General features: G+C 41.5%; 1 protein-coding gene across 5 annotated transcripts in view; it reads right to left on the bottom strand.

Annotated features, from left to right (window-relative positions):
• The window catches only part of ACACA (acetyl-CoA carboxylase alpha), a 344,091-nt gene that overhangs the window by 207,610 nt on the left and 114,005 nt on the right, over positions 1-22,476 (bottom strand). The window contains exon 1 of one of the 5 annotated variants that reach the window (XM_023204708.2): positions 9,995-10,495. The exons of the other annotated variants lie outside the window; for them this stretch is intronic. Coding sequence (XP_023060476.1) covers positions 9,995-10,047 — 53 coding nt within the window. The 5' untranslated portion in view covers positions 10,048-10,495. Of the gene's footprint in view, positions 1-9,994; positions 10,496-22,476 lie in introns of those variants that run through there. 5 annotated transcript variants of the gene reach the window in all.

The raw sequence follows: 22,476 nt of genomic DNA, 5'->3' as shown, positions 1-22,476 counted from the left end.
GACCAGGAATTCGAGACCAGCCTAGGTAACATGGCGAAACTCTGTCTCTACAAAAAATACCAAAATTAGCTGGCACAGTCATGTGTGCCTGTAGTCCCAGTTACCTGGGGTGGGGGGAAGCTGAGGTAGGCGAATTGCTTGGGCGTGGGTGGTCAAGGCCATAGTCGTGCTACTGCACTCCAGCCTGGGTGACAGAATGAGATGGTGAGTGTCTCCAAAAAAAAAAAAAAATTCTGAAATTGGTATGTATTTTACAATTGATGCCTTATTACATTGACAGTACTATTTTTGTTGTTGTTTTGAGACAGAGTCTCGCTCTGTCGCCCAGGCTGGAGTGCACTGGCCAGATCTCAACTCACTGCAACCTCTGCCTCCCAGGTTCAAGCAATTCTCCTGCCTCAGCCTCCAGAGTAGCTGAGACTGCAGGCACGTGCCACCATATCTGGCTAATTTTTGTATTTTTAGTAAAGACAGGGTTTCGCCATGTTGACTAGGCTGGTCTTGAACTCCTGACCTCAGGTGATCCGCCTACCTCGGCCTTTCAAAGTGTTGCAATTACAGGCATGAGCCACCGCGCCCGGCCAGCAGTACTGTATTTTTTCCTTAGTGGTACGTAAAATAATAGCGTTTCTAACCATCAGTGGTACCTTGGATTAGACAAAATATGATAGTGGAAACAGCACAGACCTGGGTTTACATTCCAGATCTGTCCACTTAAATGATCTTTTGCAAATAATTTAACCTTCTCAGCTTCAGTGTTCTCTTTGTAAAATATGCATAACATTCACTGTCCCAGTTATTTACCTATTGTCTCTCAGCTCCAAACCTACCCTTTTATGCTCTGCTCTGTGACAATGGGCCAATATTTTGCAAACTTCATTTCCAAGACTCCTTTGCTAGCTCCGTCCTGTTCTGTTCACCAAACCAAAAGGCAGAAAGGTAAGAAAAGGGCCTGCCTTCCTGTTTTCCAGCTGTTACCAGCATTGTTCCAGCAGTAACAGAGACTTAATTCCAGTCTCTAGCTTCTTTCAATTGTCTGGTGAAAAGCCACAGAGGTACCAGCAGCAGTGCGTTGTGGCTCTTTGGCAGTCAGAATATCAACATTGCCATGCTCACTTATCCTCTGGACGGCACTGCCTGGGCCTATCATTCACCTGTCAGGCCAAGGATCTGAGTACCAGCTACTCAAAGCTTATGCCCAGAGGTCCAGGCACCAGGCCCCCAGGGGACCTCCACCAAGCTCCTAGGTTCTGGTAACACTACTTCCCTTTTGTTCTCCCAGCCTTAGGGGTGAAAGCTACTTTCTCTAGTTATTAACTCTGAGATACCTCAGCATGCCTTTTTTGTTGTTGTTGTTCTTTTACTCTCTAACACTCAATTAAGCAACTCTCACTACTGAATGTTCTCTGTTTATAACATCTAGTACAATTTCTTTTCCTTGTGACGGCACCTTGATTGATAGACCCTCCAAAGAGTGCTTGGAGGATAAAATAAGATAGTGGATATAAGCTCCTTTGTACACTGCTTGATAGACAGCTGTTTTCTTTTCCTATTCCCACCTTTTCTTCCTTGCCCCTACAATTTAAACTTGATGGGGCAGTAAGGTATCTTTTCAAAATAAGAAGGTATGATTAAAATCTTCACACATGCAGCACACTATCTAGCTTTCTGTGCACATACACAGTTTTACATATACAAATAAGACCAATCTTTCTTTCTTTCTTCTCTGAATGTGTCTATGCATAAAACTCAATAAGTGGGCATTTTCCCTACACTTCACATGACTTAGTGTGGCTCTTAACTTGCAAAACCACCACCTACAGGAGCATAATAAAAAGGGACAACGCCAGGCGCAGTGGCTCACACCTGTAATCCCAGCACTTTGGGAAGCCAAGGCAGGCGGATCACTTGAGGCCAGGAGTTCTAGACCAGCTTGGCCAACATGGCGAAACCGCGTCTCTACTAAAAAAAAAAAAAAAAAAAAATAGCCGGGCATGGTGGCGCAAGTCTGTAATCCCAGCTACTCAGGAGGCTAAGGTGGGAGAATCACTTGAACCCAGGAGGCGGAGGTTGCCGTGAGCAGAGATCAAGCCACTGCACTCCAACCTGGGCGACAGAGCGAGACTACGTCTCAAAAACAAAAAGACCAAAAAAAGAAAAAAAAAAAAAAGAAGGGACAGTTCAGAGTCTAGCAGCTACTTTGCCTACCTGACTTAAGGACAGCCATAACAAAGGCTAAACACTCTGCTGTTGGCACTCAATATAAAATGCTCTGTACCCTTCTTAGAGACTGACATTTCAAGCTGGTCAATCTATTAAAATTTTCTTCATCCTTTTCTATCCAGGTATTTAGTAATATTGCATCTGGATTGGAACTTTAAAGTTAAGAGGCACCTTATAGAAAAAGAGGCCCACAAGAAGAATGATTTGTCTAAGGTCACAAAGGAAGTCTGTAGCATATATAGACCAGAAAACCAGGTTTCATGGTCACTTCAATGTTCTTCCAATTACACTATGCAACATATCTAATGATAATAAAACCAGAGGTCTAAAAATAGTGCCAGTGTACATGTTTTGTTTTGTTTTTTTAATTGCTTCATTTTTCCTTCATACATTCTTTTTAATCTTTTTTATTATTGCACATATTTTTAAATAAACAAAAATTACCTTCCTGTCCTTAACTTTGTCATGAACCTATTTCTTTTGGGCCCCAAGTCCATGGATCATTATCAGTATATCAGACTGAGCAATAACATGAATGAGTCTCAAAAACCTCATGTTCAGAGAAGGAAACCAGACACAAAAAAATATACCATATGACTCCATTTACATGACAAGGATAACTAATCTACAGTGCAGAACACAGATCAGTGGGCTGGGGCTGTAGGAACTGACTGCAAGGGGGTATAGGAATGATGGAAACATTCTCTATCTTGATCTTGTAGTAATGGTTACATGGGTAGATATATGTGTTAAAACCATCAAACTACGTAATTTTAAAAGGTGAACTTGGCCTGGTACAGTGGTTCACGCGTGTAAACCCAGCACTTTGGGAGGGCAAGGCAGAAGGATTGCTTGAGCCCAGGATTCCAAGACGAGCCTGGGCAACATAGAAAGAGCTCATCTATACAAAAAAAAATCAAAAAAATTAGCAGGCCTTGGTGGCACACGCCTATAGTCCCAGCTACTTGGGAGGCTGAGGTGGGAGAATCACTTAAGCCAGGAAGACTAGGCTGCAGTAAGCTATGATCACGCCACTGAACTCCAGCCTGGGTGACAGAGTGAGATCCTGCCCTCCCCTGGCACCAAAAAAAATAAAGGTAAACTTTACTGTATGTAAATTATACCTCAACAAACCTGACTTTTGAAAATACTCATTTAACTGCCGAGTGCGGTGACTCCCACCTGTAATCCCAGCACTTTGGGAGGCCGAGGCGGGTGGATCACTTGAGGTCAGGAGTTTGAGACCAGCCTGACCAATATGGTGAAATCCCGTCTCTACTAAAATTACAAAAATTAGCCGGGCGCGGTGGCATGCACCTATAATCCCAGCTACTCAGGAGGCTGAGCAGGAGAATCGCTTGAACCGGGGAGGCGGAGCTTGAAGTGAGCTGAGATCACGCCACTACACTCCAGCCTGGGCGACAGAGTTAGACTCCATCTCAAAAAAAAAAAAAATAGTCATTTAACTGTGCACATAAAACATGTACATTTGGCTGTAAATTATTCCTCAATAAAGCTGGCTTTTAAAGAACTGTTTAAAAAAAAAAAAAAAAAAGAAATTGACTCTAGGCAAATGACCAATAAGTATTCCAGTGCCGGCACTATCCATGCAAAACAGGAAACATGGTGTGAAGCAATGCAAGCACATATGTGAAATTTGGCTCCACTAATCCTGCTTCATGCTTAACTGTATATTAAAAAAAGTGGCAAACTGCCAACAAATTTTTTTACAATACTTATTTTTACTTTAATCAAGACTAAGAAGTTTAACTATGAAAATGTTAATTAGCCAAATTTCTCCAGTTCTCTATCAGGTTTTAAGGAATATATTTTAGTATCTAAACTTTTCCATGTCTTTCTCCCCCTGCCTACCGGTTCCTTACTACATTGTTTCATAAACAACCTTTTCAAATCTGTAATTTGAACTAACTTTTAGATAACTTCTGAATTGGACATAATTATTTTTTCTCACTAATCACACAACACTTTCTGGCACATTTCATATACAGAATCATGCGTTAACTAGAATTCTTATCCTTAGTAACCTAAAACTTTAGTGAAACCCTAAAAAGCAAGAAATCCTGAACCATCAGATAAAAGCATTATAGATAAGAACAATTCCACAATTTTTAGAAACATATTTCCCCATCTCACAACCCTTTCTTAATTGGAACTGACCCAGATATTCAATGAGCATCAAAAATAATTTTAAGACTTCTTTTTGAGACAGAGTCTTGCTCTGTCACCCAGGCTGGAGTGCAGTGGCGTAATCTCAACTCACTGTAACCTCCTCTTCCCAGGTTCAAGCAATTCTCCTGCCTCAGACCCCCAGTAGCTGGGATTACAGGTACACACCACCATGCCCAACTAATTTTTGTATTTTCAGTACAGATGGGGTTTCGGCACATTGGCCGGGCTGCTCTCGAACTCCTGACCTCAGGTGATCCACCTGCCTTGGCCTCCCAAAGTACTGGGATTATAGGCATGAGCCACCATGCTTGGCCAAGATTTTAATTTACACAAAAAGTTTACCTAAAACATTTATCCCATTCACTGTACTCAATTCTTTCAGGTTTAACAGTTTATTTAGATAACTTCTGTAAACGGAGATATTAGACACTATCATTTAAAGTTAGTTATTTCCTTGCTAACCATGTTTTTAATAGCCACTGAACATAAGGTGCTCACCTAAACCTAAGTAACAGCCTTAAAGTTAAATACATTGGTTTTTTTTTGCCAATAACTCAGAAGACTTAGCTAACAACATTAAGTTACTCTCATTTGTTGAAAAAAAAAAAGGCACAAAAACCAATATCATTTTGTTTGGGCTGAGTTAGTAGCTTTATAACCTTCTATGCCAAACATTGACATCTCAAAATATTTAGCAGAGACAAATATAAAATCGAGACAAAAATGTATTCTGACAATTCTGAAGGCATTTCTAGTTTTATTTTACTAATAATTTTAAAGCCAGCTTGTTTAGTAAAGTTATACTTAAGTCACGTGAACTTGAAAATTGCTTAGACTTATTTAATTTATAAGTGTTCTTTTATTTGTAAACCAATTTGGTAGACGCAACATGTAACAATAAGTGTGCACACAAATAAAAAATCTAGACATGTATAGACACACACAAACGAAGATTCAATAGCTTTTAACTTGGAATCTTAAGCCATGAGATAGTAGTACAAGCTTGGGGGGTTTTACTTTGTTTGCCCCAATAGGTAATCCAATGAAGGCTGTGAACCAAAATTTCAGATAAAGCATTTTCGACGGCAGTTTGATACATGCAAGTCCATCTCACTTTCCTATTCAACAGCAAGCTCTAGATTCCAAACAATATTGGGGCCAAACAGTATTGCAACTGTTAGAGAAAATTCTGAGGGTTTAATACCAGACCTCAGAACTCTGCCAAGGGTGTCCCCCTTGGAGAAGTTGAGGTCTGGAGGATCCCTGGGCCATCCTCCTTTGGGGTCCAGTCTTAGAGTGTCAGATGTCTCTGACCTTAGGTGGGCACTGGTGCTGCTTAGCATGTTTTCCCTTCAGAGGTGATGGCCTACTAAGAGGTTTCCTTTTGTCCCTGGATGAAGGCCTCAACTTCTGGCATCCTTATAATTTGATAAGGCCACACTTTCCCATGCTTCCTGTTCCACTAGAGTGATAGCCATGAACTGTAATGATAGGAACTGGAGGCTGGGTGGGTTTCTTTTGTCCTTAGCCAGTAGAGTAGGGGAAGGGAAGAATTTAGCATGAGAAAACAAGGTTTAAGTCACCTGAAACAAATGCCAGCCTGCCCCAAGCTTTGCCACACATAGGGATCAGGGACCACAACTGGAAAAGACAGAAAGGAGTCCTTCAGAGTGGCCCCAACCAGAAACCTGCAGTTGCCTCTGTGTTTAGGTGCTGCCCACCAAGGGGCCCAAGTTGGAAAGGAAAAGAGAGAGAGAGAGAGAGATTCCCCTGTGGGGAGCAGAAAAAACAAAGGAGAAAAATAAACCCCAAACTTTGGGATTACCTCCTGGCTGGCTTGCCAAATTATTTTATCGGTGGAGGGTGTACAAGTTCTTGACGTTTTGAACAAAGAATTGAACAAAACACACAAAGCAGGGAAAGAAAAAAAGCAACAAAAGTAGAGACTTAATGAAAATGAAAGCGCACGGCCAGGCTCAGTGGCTCACGCCTGTAATCCCAGCACTTTGGGAGGTAGAGGTGGGGGGATAACGTGAGGTCAGGAGTTCGAGACCAGCCTACCCAACATGGTCAAACGTCATCTCTAATAAAAATACAAAAATTAGGCCACACATGGTGGCTCATGCCTGTAATCCCGATACTTTGGGAGGCTGAGGCGGGCGGATCCCAAGGTCAGGAGATCGAGACCACCCTGGCTAACACGGTGAAACCCCGTCTCTACTAAAAAATACAAAAATTAGCCGGGCATGGTGGCGGGCGCCTATAGTCCCAGCTACTCAGGAGGCTGAGGCAGGAGAATGGCAGAACCCGGGAGGTGGAGCTTGCAGTGAGCCGAGATCGCACCACTGCACTCCAGCCTGGGCGAGAAAGAGCAAGACTCTGTCTCAAAAAAAAAAAAAAAAAAAAAAAATTAGCCAGCCACCAGCAGTGATAGATGCCTGTAATCCCAGCTACTCAGGAGGCTGAGGCATGAGAATTGCTTGAACCCAGGAGGCAGAGGTTTCAGGGAGTCAAGATCGCACCACTGCACTCCAGCCCAGGCTACAGAGTGAGACTCCATTTCACAAAATCAAACAATTGAAATTTAAAAAAAAAAAAAGGAAAAAGGAAAATGAAAGCACACTCTACAGGTTGGGAGCTGGCCTAAGCAAGCAGCTCAATGGTCTGGTTACAGAATTTTCTGGGGTTTATATACCCTCTAGAGATTTCCATTGTTACTTGGTGTACACCCTGTGTAAATGAAGATGATGAAGTTACAGTCATTTATTCAGTGTACATCCTATGTAAATGAAGAGGATGTTTCCTGTCATAGCTGAAGTGTTTGTTTCCATTTGATTTAGTTCTAGGAAGTTCTTGGGTTGCCTGCCTCCAGGTCCTACTCACTTGCGTGACTCTCACTGTGTCCTCACAGAGTGGAAGGGACAAGGCGGATCTTTGGAGCCTATTTTATAAGGGCACTAATCCCATTCATGAGCTCTGCCCCATGATCTACTCAACTCCCAAAGGCCCCACTTCTTGACATAGTGGTAATTAGATTTCAACATATACATTTTTTGTGTGTGTGAGGCAGAGTCTCTCTCTGAAGCCCAGGCTGGAGAGCAGTAGCACGATCTCAGCTCAGTACAACCTCCATCTCCCAGGTTCAAGCAATTCTCATGCCTCATCCACCTGAGTAGCCGGGATTACAGGATCCCGCCACCACACCTGGCTACTTTTTGTATTTTTAGTAGAGATGGAGTTTCGCCATGTTGCCCAGGCTGGTCTTGAACTCCTGGCCTCAGGTGATCTGCCCACCTTGGCCTCCCAAAGTGCTGAGATTACAGACGTGAGCCACCACGCCCAGCCTCAACATATAAATTTCGGCAAAGACACATTCAGACACTATATATTAATATATACTTATATATACGCACGTTTTATTTCTATATGTATAGGCATGAGGTTTTATATAAAAACAATGTTATATATAAAACACATTTAAGGCTGGGCACAGTGGCTCACACCTGTAATCCCAGCACTTAGAGAGGATGAGGCGGGCGGATCACCTGAGGTCGGGAGTTCGAGACCAGCCTGACCAACGTGGAGAAAGCCCGTCTCTATGAAAAATACAAAATTAGCAAGGCGTGATGGTGCATGCCTGTAATCCCAGCTACTCAGGAGGCTAAGGCAGGAGAATCGCTTGAACCTGGGCAGAGGTTGCGGTGAGCCAAGATCGTGCCATCACACTCCAACCTGGGCAACAAAAGTGAAACTCCGTCTCAAAAGGGGAAAAAAAAACCACAACAACCACACACACGTGCATGTGTGTGTATATGTATGTATATATGTGTGTGTGTATAGATATACATGTATATATCCTTTTTTTTTTTCTGAGACGGAGTTTCGCTCTTGTTGCCCACACTGGAGTGTGATGGCGTGATCTCTGCTCACTGCGAATCAAGCAATTCTCCTGCCTCGGCCTCCCAAGTAGATGAGACTACAGGTGCCTGCCACCATGCCCAGCTAATTTTTGTAGTTTCAGTAGAGACGGGGTTTCACCATGTTGGCCAGGCTGGTCTTGAACTTGTGACCTCAAGTGATCCACCCGCCTTGGCCTTGCAAAGTAATGGGATTACAGGCATGAGCCACTACCATGTCTAGCCTATATATACATTTTTGAAATCTATATTTATACATGTATATACATAAAATTTTTGATTATATATATTTACACAACATAGATTATATATAATATATAATATCTCAGTTACTTTAAAAAAGCAAATTTTAGAGATGGATTCTCACTGTTGACCAGGCTGCAGTGCAGTGGCAGGAATATATCTCCCTGCAACCTCAAACTCCTGGGCTCAAGCAATCCTCTGGCCTCAGCCTGCAGAGTGGCTGGTACTACAGGCTCATGCCACTACACCCAGCTACATTGTAGTTACTTTTTTACCTCTTTGCCTCTCAGTGGAAGTTTTGCTTAGTTATTCCCTCAAAGGGTAAAAGAAGTGGTAAAAAAGAAAAAGGGGCAATTACAGAACCAGTTGGGGGAAAGGAAAAGATATAAAGACAGATTTTGCCAACTCAGTGTTTTTTGTTTATTTTCTGTTTTTGCCTAAGTTTAGTTTAACTCTCAGTAATTTTCTTCAAAATAAAAACTCTACTTTATAAAAACAAGCAAACAAAAAAGATAACGGAGGGAGGCCAGGTACAGTGGCTCATGACTATAATACCAACACTTCTGGAGGCCAAAGTGGGAGAATTGCTTGAGTACAGGAGTTTGAGACTAGCCTGGGCAACACAGTGAGATCCCATCTTTACAAAAAAAAAAGAAAAAAAAAATTAGCCAGGCATGGTGGTGCATGCCTGTAGTCCCAGCTACCCCAGGAGGCTGAGGTGGGAAGATCACTTGAGCCCGGGAGTTCAAGGCTACTGTGAGCTATGACTGCACCACTGTACAAGCACTGCACAAGCAAATCATTCAAGTCTTTTATGTCAGTTCTCTGCAGGGAGGTGCAGACCTGCAAGAGGCCTGAAGAAGGCCCAAGAAGGCCTGACTCATTTCCTCTTCAGCCTGAATTCTAACGGCAAGAAGAAAGGTCCCAAAGTGAAGGAGCTCGGCATCCTGAACAACTCTGTCTGACTACATGCCAGAAAAATTACAGCAGGCACCTTTCCTAGCCCCAGATACACATTCTAAAAAAGTTTTCTGCAAAACTATACAATATCCTTCCTTTCCAGCAGTTGAAGAGACTTTACTGGAAATACTAGCCAAATCCAGGGAGTAAATTTGATACATCTGAGGTTCCCTTCAGGAAATAATAGCACAGCAAGGTCTGCATGGGGTGCTTGTTTTCAACGTAGCTATAATATCACACATGGGCTCAGGGATCTTTTATTCAAATTCTCAATGTAAAATAGAGGTTTAGAAATTCAGGAGCCAATATGCCCATTTTTATTCATTTTCTTAAAAAAAAAAGCCTTCATTTTTTAAAGATAGAAAAGAAATGATCAAATAAATTTCAGGGCTTAGCTGTCAGTACTTTACTGTTTTTTTAAAGATACATATATTACCCAAATGTGGTAGCCTAACACTTACCTTTGAAGCATGTAATATCTCATTTCCTTATTTTCCTCTGGAGAACCCTCCATATCAAGATGGCAAAGGAATGGAAGCTTTTTCTTCAGATTTCGGCCTTGTAAACACAAGCCGCAGTTCCTCCTTCTGTTGCAGCTGCTTAAAACCCAGGAGGACAAGAGATGCTGTGCCTTCTGCCTACTTCTTGGCCTGGGTTCAGTCAGACTAGAATACTTCTGATGGCCTCAAACTATAGTCTTTTTGTCTAATTTGTTCCCAATTTCCTTCTTTCCCCACCTTTCTTCCTTTATGCATCTTCTCTCCTCCACACGCTTAGCTTACACACAGAATTTAATTGATTTCCCAAGGGAACTGAGAGGAGCCAGGGAGAAATATAAAAGCTTGTGTAACTAGAAAATAGATCTTAGCAGCTCTCCTTCAGTTGCAGCAAGCATGTTTCGACAACAGTCACTTTCTTCTGACAGTCAATGGAGAAAAGCTCCACTGCCTCTCCTGGCTGCCGGGAGCACATGACAGGGAAAGCCCAGGGCCAAAAGATGAAGTTTACAAGGACAATTAAGCCAAGAAAATAATGGGCACATGAAATCCAGATGGAGAAGGACAGCTTGGTCTAAAGAGGTAATTTCTGAGATCCAATCAAAGCAAATAATACCAATTAACAGACTGCACGGTGGGGAAAAGCAGGTCAGCTGGGAAACAAATCAAGTAGAAAGGAAACACGCCACTACTAGAATCAAGTGTGAGCCATGATTCTAATTTTCAGGCCAGAGTAGTGGTACATACAGACACCTAAACTAAGGTTTTATGCATCAAAGCTTGAGAATAAGAATGGAGCTGGTACAAAAGGGATATAGAAAAGATGTGGGTTCCATCCTGGCTAACACGGTGAAACCCCGTCTCTACTAAAATACAAAAAATTAGCCGGGCGTGTTGGCGGGCGCCTGTAGTCCCAGCTACTCGGGAGGCTGAGGCAGGAGAATGGCGTGAACCCAGGAGGCGGAGCTTGCAGTGAGCTGAGATCCGGCCACTGCACTCCAGCCTGGGCGACAGAGCGAGACTCCGTCTCAAAAAAAAAAAAAAAAAAGAAAAGATGTGGGTTAAATCCTTAAAAGGAAAAGGGACCCTGACAAATATTTTGGAGGTCTAACCCCCTTAAGCAGGGAAGGAAAAATCCTGCCTAGAAAGACTACTTACTAAGACACATATATTACTATGAAAGCAAATTTGCCACAGATCTCTGAAAGAAATAAACACTAGCTGAATGTTATATTGTAATATCTTCCTGTTTTTAGCTTTTACTTAAGTAGACGCTCATGATATTCTGTGTATTAGGAGAAAAATCAATGGCAAAAGACCCTAAAGCTTAGAATCTATAGAATGACAACTTCCTGAGGCAAGTCCTCAGGCCTGTACACCAAATCTAACCTGAATCGTGAACCATAAAAAATTTATTCCCATCAAAATGCTGGATAGAAATAGTTAACAATCTGATGCCAACCATGCTGAGAATATATTAAGCTTCCAAGAAAACCTTTGAAAATAGAACTACACAAATGACCTGAAACATAGATAGAAGTTAAATAATCAGATAAAAGATAAATGATTACAACAAACATTGATCTGAAGGACATTCAGGCAACTTAAGTTGTAAAGACTCAGATTGCCCAAATTTGCAAGCAACTCAATTAGGCCACCCAACATGACAACCAGCTATAATAAAAAAAAAAGGGAAGTCCTGGTTGTTCTCTGTTGTGTACTTTGCATCATCCCTTCCACAATGTGCCAGTGCTCATTAAGTTAGTCCAGTTTACTTTCCCTTTAAAGAACCATGCTGACACAGAGGAGCCCTTCTATCTTTATGACTCTTCAGAATAACCAGCCTCAAAAATAGAGCACTGCAGCCTTTGTTCAGGACAGTTCAGTAGCCACAGATGAGAAGCTGCTCAATTTTACACACACCTAAGTGTCTACAAAACAAACTTGTTATACAAGTTCAACATTCAAAAATGCAAATAAGGCACTAAATGTAAAATAAGGCATACTATTTTGCACTCAACTATATCAGAAAAATATACTAAAGAGGCACACTTGGTAATCGAGTTTACACTTCCTTTCATCAAAGAGATCTTTCTACAACAACCAAACACTAACACAGCATACCCAGGTCCAAAAGCAAAGCTAGAGATCTATATACATCTTTTATGGATGCTGCTGCTCACAATCTTTCTTTAATATTAGAATACAATAAATAAAAAGCCACATTCATTTCTCCAAATTTAAAGCATCCCCATTTTAATCTACCATGAACAGTGTCCAGCGTAGACACATACCTGGCACAAAATCCAACTAGAAGCCCACACTGATCCCAGCATTGTAACATGCCAAACACCAAGGATGACGTAGCAGTTTACCCGGCAGACAGTGATGCATTCGCTAGCTTGACTGCAACGCAGTCTGAGTTTATACTGCAGCACACACTGTGAGAGACTGTTTTACGTTGGGGCTCTTACAAGCAGAGAAAGTTTGGATCAAGGATGTGTCTCTGACAAAAAAATCAAGTGGCCATATAGTTAAAGGTTTCTTTGTGGACTCTAAATTCTGATCCACTGACCTGTATGCCTAGCCTTGAAGCAATGCCACATGGTCTTGATAACTGTGACTTTATAGTAGGTTTTGAAATCAGGTAGTATGAAGACCTCCAACTTCACCCTCCCTTTTAAAGTGTTTTGGCTATTCTAGGTCCTTTGTTTCCATGTACATTTTAGGATCAACTTGTCAAATTCTAGAAAGAAAAAGAAAGGCTGCTGGAAATGTGATATGGACTGTGAATTTATACATCAATTTAAGAACTGCTGTCTTGACAATACTGAGTCTTCTAATCCATGAACATGGACTGCCTCTCCATTTATTTAGATTTTATTTAATTTCTCTCTCTTTTTTTGAGATGGAGTCTCACTCTGTCTCCCAGGCTGGAGTGCACTGGCACGATCTCCACTCACTACAACCTCTGCCTCCTGGGTTCAAGAGATTCTCCTGCCTCAGCCTCCTGAGTAGCTGGTATTACAGGTGCCTGCCACCACGCCCAGGTAATTTTTGTATTTTTAGCATATGGGGTTTCATGGGGTTTCACCATGTTGGCCAGGCCGGTCTCGAACTTCTGATCTCAAGTGATCCGCTTGTCTCGGCCTCCCAAAGTGCTAGGATTACAGGCCTGGCTAATTCGACACTTTCTTATAAACTAAACTCTCACCATATGAACCATATGATCTGGCAGCTTCACTCCTTATTGTATACCCAAGAGAAAGGAAATCATACATCCACATAAAAATTTATACATGAATGTTCATAACAACATTAATAATAGCCACAAAATAGAAACAACCCAATATCCGGCAGGGTGCGGTAGCTCACGCCTATAATCCCAGCACTTTGGGAGGCCAAGACGGGCGGATCACAAGGTCAGGAGATAGAGACCATCCTGGCTAACATGGTGAAACCCCTTCTCTACTAAAAATACAAAAAATTAGCCAGGCATAGTGACGGGCGTCTGTAATCCCAGCTACTCAGGAGGCTGAGGCAGGAGAATGGTGTGAACCCGGGAGGCGGAGCCTGCAGTGAGTCAAGATCACGACACTGCACTCCAGCCTGGGCGACAGCAAGACTCTGTCTCAAAACAAACAAACAAAAAAACAAACAAAAACCCCAATATCCATTAACTGATGATATATAAACAAAATATGGTATCTCCACACAATGAAATATTATTCAACCATAAAAAGAAATGAGGTACTGATACATGCTACAGCATTGAAAACATTATGCTAAATGAAGGAAGCCAGTCACAAAAGGCCACATATCATTCCATTTATATGAAATGTCTGTAATAGGCAAATCTATAAAGACAGAAAGTAGGTTAGTGGTTGGCTAGGATTGGGGAGCATATTGGAGAAATGAGGAGTGATTGCTATTGGGTTTGGGGTTTCTTTGGGGGGTAATAAAAGTGTTCTAAAATTGCCATGCATGGTGCACGTGCCTGTAGTCCCAGTTACCTCCTGCTGAGGCAGGAGGATTGCTTGAGCCCAGGAGTTTAAGTCCAGCCTGTGCAACATAGCAAGACCTCATCTCTTTAAAAAAAAAAGACATATATAATGAAATTAAAATGTCCTCAAATTTATTGTGATGATGGTTCCATAACTATGTGAATATACTAAAAACTACTGAATTGTACCCTTTAAGTGGGTGAAACGTATGGTATGTGAATTGTATCTCAGTAAAGTTGTTAACAAAAAATTTTTAAATGAGTTTATCAAGATCACAGGATGTAAGATCTATATAGAAAAGTTAATTATACTTCTGTATGCTAGCTATAAATGAACAATCCAAAAATGAAATTAAGAAAATATTCTGTTCATGATAACATCAGAAAGAATAAAATAGGAATAAATTGAGCAAAAAAGGTGTAAGACTTGTACACTAAAACTTGTGGAACACTGCTGACAGAAATTAAATAAAATCAGCCAGGTGTGGTGGCTCATGCCTGTAATCCCAAGCCCAGAGGCCGAGGCGGATGGATCACTTGAGGTCAAGAGTTCCAGACCAGCCTGTCCAACATGGTGAAACCCCATCTCTAATAAAAATACAAAAAATGAGCTGGGCGTGGTGGTGTTCTTTTAATCCTAGCTACTCGGGAGGCTGAGGCAGGAGAATCGCTTGAACCCAGGAGGCAGAGGTTGCAGTGAGCCAAGATCACGCCATTGCACTCCAGCCTGGTCGACGGAGCGAGTCTCCATCTCAAAAAAAAAGAAAGTGTCAAATTATCTTCCAGAGTGGCTGTATCATTTTACATTCCCACCACCAATGTACAAGAAATCCAACTTTTCTGCATTCTCACAAACCTTTGATATTGTGTCTATTTCTTATTTTAGGCATTCTGATAAGTGTGTAATGATATTTCATTGCTAGTTTAATTTGCGTTTTCCTAATACTAATTAATATTTGCATTTTCCTAATACCTAATAACTATTAGTTACAAAACATCTTTTCATGTGCTTATTTGCCATAGGTATATCCTCTTTGGTTTCATTTGCTTATTTTTAAAGATCATTTCTCTTTTCTTACTGAGAATTTCTATTTATTTTATGTTATTTTTAATTTTTTGAGACAGAGTCTTGCTCTGTTGCCCAGCCTGGAATACAGCAGTGCAAACACTCAATATGCTCAAGTCATCCTCCTGCCTCAGCCTCCCAAGTAGCTGGGTCCACAGACATGTGCCACTATGCTCAGCTAATTTTTAAAAATTTTTGTAGAGATGGAGTCTCAAATTCCTGGGGTAAGGAAATCCACCGTTTGCCTCCCAAAAGCACTGGGATTAAAAGCATGAGCCACAGCACTCAGCTAAGAAGTTCTATTTACTGATTCATTGTTATCATGCTTTAAAAAACAGTATTTAAGGGGCCAGTCGCGGTGGCTCACACCTATAATCTCAGCACTTTGGAAGGCAGAGGCAGGCAATCACCTGAGGTCAGGAGTTCGAGACCAGCCTGACCAACATGGAGAAACCCGATCTCAACTAAAAATACAAAATTAGCCGGGCATGGTGGAGCATGGCTATACCAGCTAATCGGGAGGCTGAGGCAGGAGAATCGCTTGAACCCGGGAGGCAGAGGTTGCAGTGAACCAAGATCGCACCATTGCACTCCAGCCTGGGCAACAAGAGTGAAACTCTGTCTCAAAAAAAAAAGAAAATAGTATTTAAGATGGGGCACAGTGGCTCACACCTGTAATTCCAGAGATTTGGGAGGCCAAGGCAAGAAGGTCACTTGAGGCCAGGAGTTCGAAACCAGCCTACGCAACATGGTAACACTCTGTCCCTATAAAATATAAAAAAAAAATAAATAAATACATTTTTAAAAATTATTTAAACATGTTTTCCTTTAGTTCTGTTTTTTTTTTTTTTTTTGGAGACAGAGTCTCGCTCTGTCACCCAGGCTGGAGTGCAGTGGCCGCATCTCAGCTCACTGCAATCTCCGCCTCCCGGGTTCACGCCATTCTCCTGCCTCAGCCTCCCGAGTAGCTGGGACTACAGGTGCCCGCCACCTTGCCCGGCTACTTTTTTGTATTTTTAGTAGAGACGGGGTTTCACCGTGTTAGCCAGGATGGTCTTGATCTCCTGACCTTGGGATCCGCCTGTCTCGGCCTCCCAAAGTGCTGGGATTATAGGCTTGAGCCACCACGCCCGGCCCCTTTAGTTCTTTGGACACGTTTACAATCGCTACTTTGAAACCTTTGTTAAATCCAGTATCTAGGGACACTTGCAGATAATTTCTATTGACTTCTTTTTTTCCTAAATATGGATCACATTTTCCTGTATCTTTACATGTCTCATGCTTTTTAATTAAACATTGAATATAACCTGTCATGGGATTAGAAAACAAATTGAGCATATGAACAATTTACAAATTGAACATCTGAACATATGAACAATTTGGATTCTGATTTCTTTCACCCATGAAAGTTGTTGTTACTACAGTTTGTTTCTGTCTTTTCTTAATCATTTGCCTGAGCTAAATCTGTGAATTCTGTTTCCCCAACAGTGTGCAGCCGCTGATGTCTCAGCTCATTTTCTTTTTATTTCTTAGTTTTATGTTTAAATGTGGCTTCTGAGGAGTCACCTCTATGTCTGTGTAGCCAATGATTAGATAGAGTTTATCCTCATATACTTAAAGCTAGAAAGGCTTTTGTCCTCTGTTTATGCGTCCGAAGTATGGGGGATACAGAGCAGCGCATTCAAAGTTCAGGTTTTTCAAGTCTGCCCTAGCTGTGACTTTCTGTTGAGCCTTATCATGTCTCTTCTGTGCATGTACATGTCTCAGCCTGAAATATGCTTGTTCCAACCACAAACAGGCCTCAGTCTGGCAAAGTCACTGGCCTGTGCCATTCACCCACTGCCAAGTGGACACTTTTCCCAACAATGCCATTAAGCATGGACATCATCCACCACCCAAACTGAGCAAATTCCCTTCAACCGCAGCATCAAAGCAGCTGGTCTTCATGGTCTACCCACATTGGCAAAACTTCCATGACGAATCAGCTGGGGAAAGGGGAATAGGAACAATCCCAGACAAGAATACCACAAACTCCTACTGCTTCACAGAATTTTAGCAGTTTTTTAACCATAATATTTTCTCAAATTATTGTATGCCTTTTGGTTGATTTCAAGAGTGTTAAAATGGTTAATTTTGTCCATTTTGTCTATCTTTATAGTTGGTTTTTGTGTTGAAGATCTGCCAATCTCCTCATTCAGCTATACCTGGAAGTCCTCCCTGTTTTATCGACTTTTTAATGACCGACAAAACTTCATACAATGAAGTGGAAAAATCTTAAGTATAAAACATATATATGTAAAATTAATATATGTATAGGCATATAACCAATCACCTCATTAAGATACAGAATATTTCCAGAGTCCCAGAAGGTTCACTTGTGTCCATTCCCAGTCAATATTCTCCCTTAAAGATAAAGACTGCTCTGACCTTTTATAACCATTAATCAGTCTTGTTTACTCTTGAACTTCATATATATAGTGTTATATAATGTATGTACTTTAATGTCTTGACTTCTTTTGATCAATATTATGTGTATAAAATCTTTTTTTTTTTTTGCGATGGAGTCTTGCTCTGTCACCCAGACTGCAGTGCAGCGGCACACTCTCGGCTCACTGCAACCTCCGCCTCCTGGGTTCAAGGGATTCTCCTGCCTCAGCCTTCCAAGTAGCTGGGATTAGAGGTGCGCACTACCACACCCAGCTAATTTTTTTGTAATTTTACTAGAGATGGGGTTTCACCATTTTGGCTAGGCTGGTGTCAAACTCCTGGCCTCAAATGATCTTCCCACCTCAGCCTCCCAAAGTGCTGGGATTACAGGTGTGAGCCACCATGCCTGGCCTTATGTGTATAAAATGTATCTACGCTTACCACTTGGTTGAGTTTATGGGAAAAAAAATTCATCCATGTTGTGATACAGAAGTAGTTTGTTCATTTTCATTTCTGTATGGTATTCCATCATATGATATACCATGATTTACTTACCTATTCTACTATTCGTGGACATTTGGGTTGTTTATGAATTTTGACAATATTTGCTCTTATAGTTGATTTTTGATGGATGAATGAATTTCCTTTGGGAATATACAAAAAAATGAAATTGCTTACTAGTGAGGTATGTGCATGTTTAGCTTTAAATGATACTGCTAAATAGTTTTCTAAAGTGGCTGTTCCAATTTGTATTCCTACCAGTGATGTGTGAGAGTCAATGTGTTCTATATCCTTGCTAACACTTGATATTGCTGGTTTTTTAATGTTAGCTTTTTTGGTTGGGATATGTGTTTGACTCATTGTATTTTTAATTTGCAAATCCCTGATGAATAGTAACATTGAGCACCTTTTCATATGCTTACTTGACATTTGGTATCTTCTTTTGAAGTGCCTGTTGAAATCTTTTCCCCATATTTCTATTGTGTTGAATATCTTTTTTCTTATTGTTTTGTTTTGTTTTGTTTTTGAGACAGAGTCTTGCTCTGTCACTCAGGTTGGAGTGCAATCTCAGCTCACTGAAACCTCTGCCTCCTAGGTTCAAGTGATTCTCATGCCTCAGCCTCCCGAGTAGCTGAGACTACAGGCGTGTGGCACCATGCCAGGCTAATTTTTTACATTTTTAGTAGAGATGGGGTTTCACAATGTTGCCCAAGCTGGCTTCAAACTCCTGAGCTCAGGTAATCCATCCACCTTGGCCTCCCAAAGTGGTAGGATTATAGGTGTGAGCCACCGTGCCCAGTCATAAGATCCTTATAGTAGGATATTTTAATCTTCCTCTTCAGCAACTGATATAACAAGTAAAAAAAAAAATGAAAGATACAGAAGAATACAATTGAAAAACTGAACTAACATACATATAACCTATAATCAACAGCTGCAACATATACATTCATTGCAAGCGTTTATGAAACTTTATCAAAATAGACCATATACTAAGCCATCAAGTATCAATAAATTTTGAAGGTCTGAAATCACATAGAGTATATGCTCTGAACACAATGGATTACACTAAAAATCAATAACAAAGGTAATAAAATCCACAAGTGTCTTGATATATTTCTAAACAATTTATGGGTCAAAAAATCACAAGGAAATTAAGAAAGTATTTTAATTGAATGATAATGAGAATTTACATCAAAGCCTGGGGAATATAATAAGACAAATTTATGAGTGAATACAGAGATAAAGAGATGGATACCAACAAAGCCAGAAGTTAGTTCTTTGAAAAGGCCAACTGAACTGATAAATTTCTACTAAGACTGATAAAAATACAAGAAAAAATGCTAATTTTTTTTTTTTTTTTTTTGAGGCAGAGTCTCGCTCTGTCGCCCAGACTGGAGTGCAGTGGCCGGATCTCAGCTCACTGCAAGGTCCGCCTCCCGGGTTCATGCCATTCTCCTGCCTCAGCCTCCCGAGTAGCTGGGACTACAGGCGCCCGCCACCGCGCCTGGCTAGTTTTTTGTATTTTTTAGTAGAGACGGTGGTTCACCATGTTAGCCAGGATGGTCTTGATCTCCTGACCTCATGATCTGCCCATCTCGGCCTCCCAAAGTGCTGGGATTACAGGCTTGAGCCACCGCGCCCGGCCAAAAATGCTAATTGTCAATATCAGGAATGAGGATGAGGGAATCACTATAAATCCTACAGGCAGGAAAACCAAGCATATTATTACAAACTTTATGCCAAAAAATTTGAAATTTTAGAAAAAAAATTGATAAATTTCATAACTTTCCATTCCACCCAGAAAGACATGAAAATTTGAATAATCCTAAATCTACTACAGAAATCAAATACATAATATGTATAATTTTAAAACTATTGGCCAGGTGTGGTGACTCACGCCTGTAATCCCAGCACGTTGGGAGGCCAAGGCAGGTGGATCATTTGAGGTCAGGAGTTTAAGATCAGCCTGGGTAATATGGTGAAACCCTGCCTCTACTAAAAATACAAAAATTAGCTGGCTTAGTGGTGCATGCCTGTAATCCCAGCTACTCGGGAGGCTGAGGAACAAGAATTGCTTGAACCTGAGAGGCAGAGGTTTCAGTGAGCCAAGATTGCACAACTGCCCTCAAATAAAATAAAATAAAAATGAAAATGGAAAAATAAAAACTACTACTCTTAACTTTTGTGACTGCTCCCAATCTTTACACCTCTACCATTTATTCACAAGCATTTATTTTATGTTTTTATTTACTTTGAAGAGACAGTCTTGCTCTGCTGCCTAGACTGGAGTATAGTAGCACGATCATAGTTCACTGCAGCCTTAAACTCTTTGGGGCTCAAACAGTCTTCTCGCCTCAGCCTTCTGAGTAGCTACGAACACAGGCGTGCAACACTGTGCCCAGCTATTAAAATTTTTTTTTTTTTTTTTGTAGAGCATGGGTCTCTCTATGGTGCCCAGGCTGGTCCCGAATTCCTGGGCTCAAGCAAACCTCCTGCTTTAGCCTCCCAAAGCTCTGGGATTATAGGCATGAGCCATGATGCCTGGCTTCAACAAGTATTTACTGAGTGACTATTATATACTATAGAAAATCATGAGTATACAACTATAAACAAAATATATGGTTTCTGCGCTCATGTTACAGTATAATGGAGACAAGCAATCAAATAAATATACTACTAAAAATATTACAAATCACGATAAATGCTATCGCAATGGGAAAAAAAGGAACACTGTAACAATAGAACCTCTTTGGGGAATGATATTTGATCTGAAACCTAAAGGATAAAGACCTCAAGTGATCAAAGACAGTGAAAGTGAATTCTAGGCATAAGGACCAGTGCATGTGGCCTTGAGATAGGAAAAATATTGGCCTACTAACCTTTCAGAAGAACTGAAAGGCCAATATGATTGAAGCCCTGTCAGCAAATGGAAGTTGACAGAAGTCAGAGCATTCAGGGTCTCATGAACTGAGTTAAAAATTTTGTATCTAGGCCGGGTGTGGTGGCTTACACCTGTAATCCCAGCACTTTGGGAGGTGGGGGCGAGAGGATCACTTGAGTCCAAGACTTTGAGACCAGCCTGGGCCACATAGTAAGAACCCATCTCTACAAAAAAATTTAAAAATTATCCAGGCATGGTGGCATGCACCTATTGACCCAGCTACTTGGGAGTCTGAGGCTTGAGCCCAGAAGGTTGAGGCTGCAGTGAGCCCTGTTTGCACTACTCCAGCCTGGGTGACAGAGAAAGACCTTGTCTCAAAATGAAAAAAACAAGAATTTTGTATCTTACGCTATGTGCAGCAAGAAATCAGGAGGCAAGAGTATAACACAGACAGGAAATCTAGTTAGGTGATCATTCTAGTATGCCAAGCAAGAGTTGATGTGCTAAGGCTTAGACTAAGGTGATGGCAAGTGAAGGTACTGAGGTCAATACTGGAGAGAGAATCAACCGAACTGACGTGTAATTCCCAGGTTTTTTGATTTGAACAGAGTGGCTGGAGGTGCTACTTAGTGAGATGCAGAAGATTGGGGGAGGATCAAATTTATGACGAAGGTAGGGGAAATCAAGAGTTTAATGTCTATGGGACATTCAAATGAAAATGCCACATAAATAGGTGAACATAACAAGTGATCTCAGAGGATAGGTCTGGAATGGATATTATAAATTTGGGAATCATCAGCATATAAGCAGTAGCAAAGGGATGAATTTTATATATAGAAAATGTGGCTGGGTACAGTGGCTCACACCTGTAATCCCAGCACTTTGGGAGGCAGAGGCAGGTGGATCACCTGAGGTCAGGAGTCCAAGACCAGCCTGGCCAACATAGTAAAACCCCATCTCTACTAAAAATAGAAAAAATTAGCCAGGCATGGTGGTGGGCACCTGTAATCCCAGCTACCTGGGAGGCTGAAGCAGGAGACTCACTTGAACCCAGAGGCAGAGGTTACAGAGAGCCAAGATTACAACATTGCACTGTAGCCTGGGCAACAGAGCAAGAAAGAAGAGAAGAGAAGAGAGAAGACAGAAGAGAGAAAAGATAAAAGAAAAGAAGAGAGAGAAAGAGAGACGACGGCAGGGCGCGGTGGCTCAAGTCTGTAATCCCAGCACTTTGGGAGGCCGAGATGGGCGGATCACGAGGTCAGCAGATTGAGACCATCCTGGCTAACATGGTGAAACCCCGTCTCTACTAAAAACTACAAAAATCTAGCCGGGCGAGGTGGCGGATGCCTGTAGTCCCAGCTACTCTGGAGGCTGAGGCAGGAGAATGGCGTGAACCCGGGAGGCGGACCTTGCAGTGAGCTGAGATCCGGCCACTGCACTCCAGCCTGGGCCACAGAGGGAGACTCTGTCTCAAAAAAAAAAAAAAAGAGAAAGAGAGGGAGGGAGGGAGGAAGGGAAGAAGGAAGGAAGGAAGGAAGGAAGGAAGGAAGGAAGGAAGGAAGGAA

Source organism: Piliocolobus tephrosceles, chromosome 16 (assembly GCF_002776525.5).
Source record: "Piliocolobus tephrosceles isolate RC106 chromosome 16, ASM277652v3, whole genome shotgun sequence".
Classification (NCBI taxonomy): domain Eukaryota; kingdom Metazoa; phylum Chordata; class Mammalia; order Primates; family Cercopithecidae; genus Piliocolobus; species Piliocolobus tephrosceles.
Note: the sequence above shows the minus strand (reverse complement) of the source record. Positions and strands in the feature narration are given on the sequence as shown.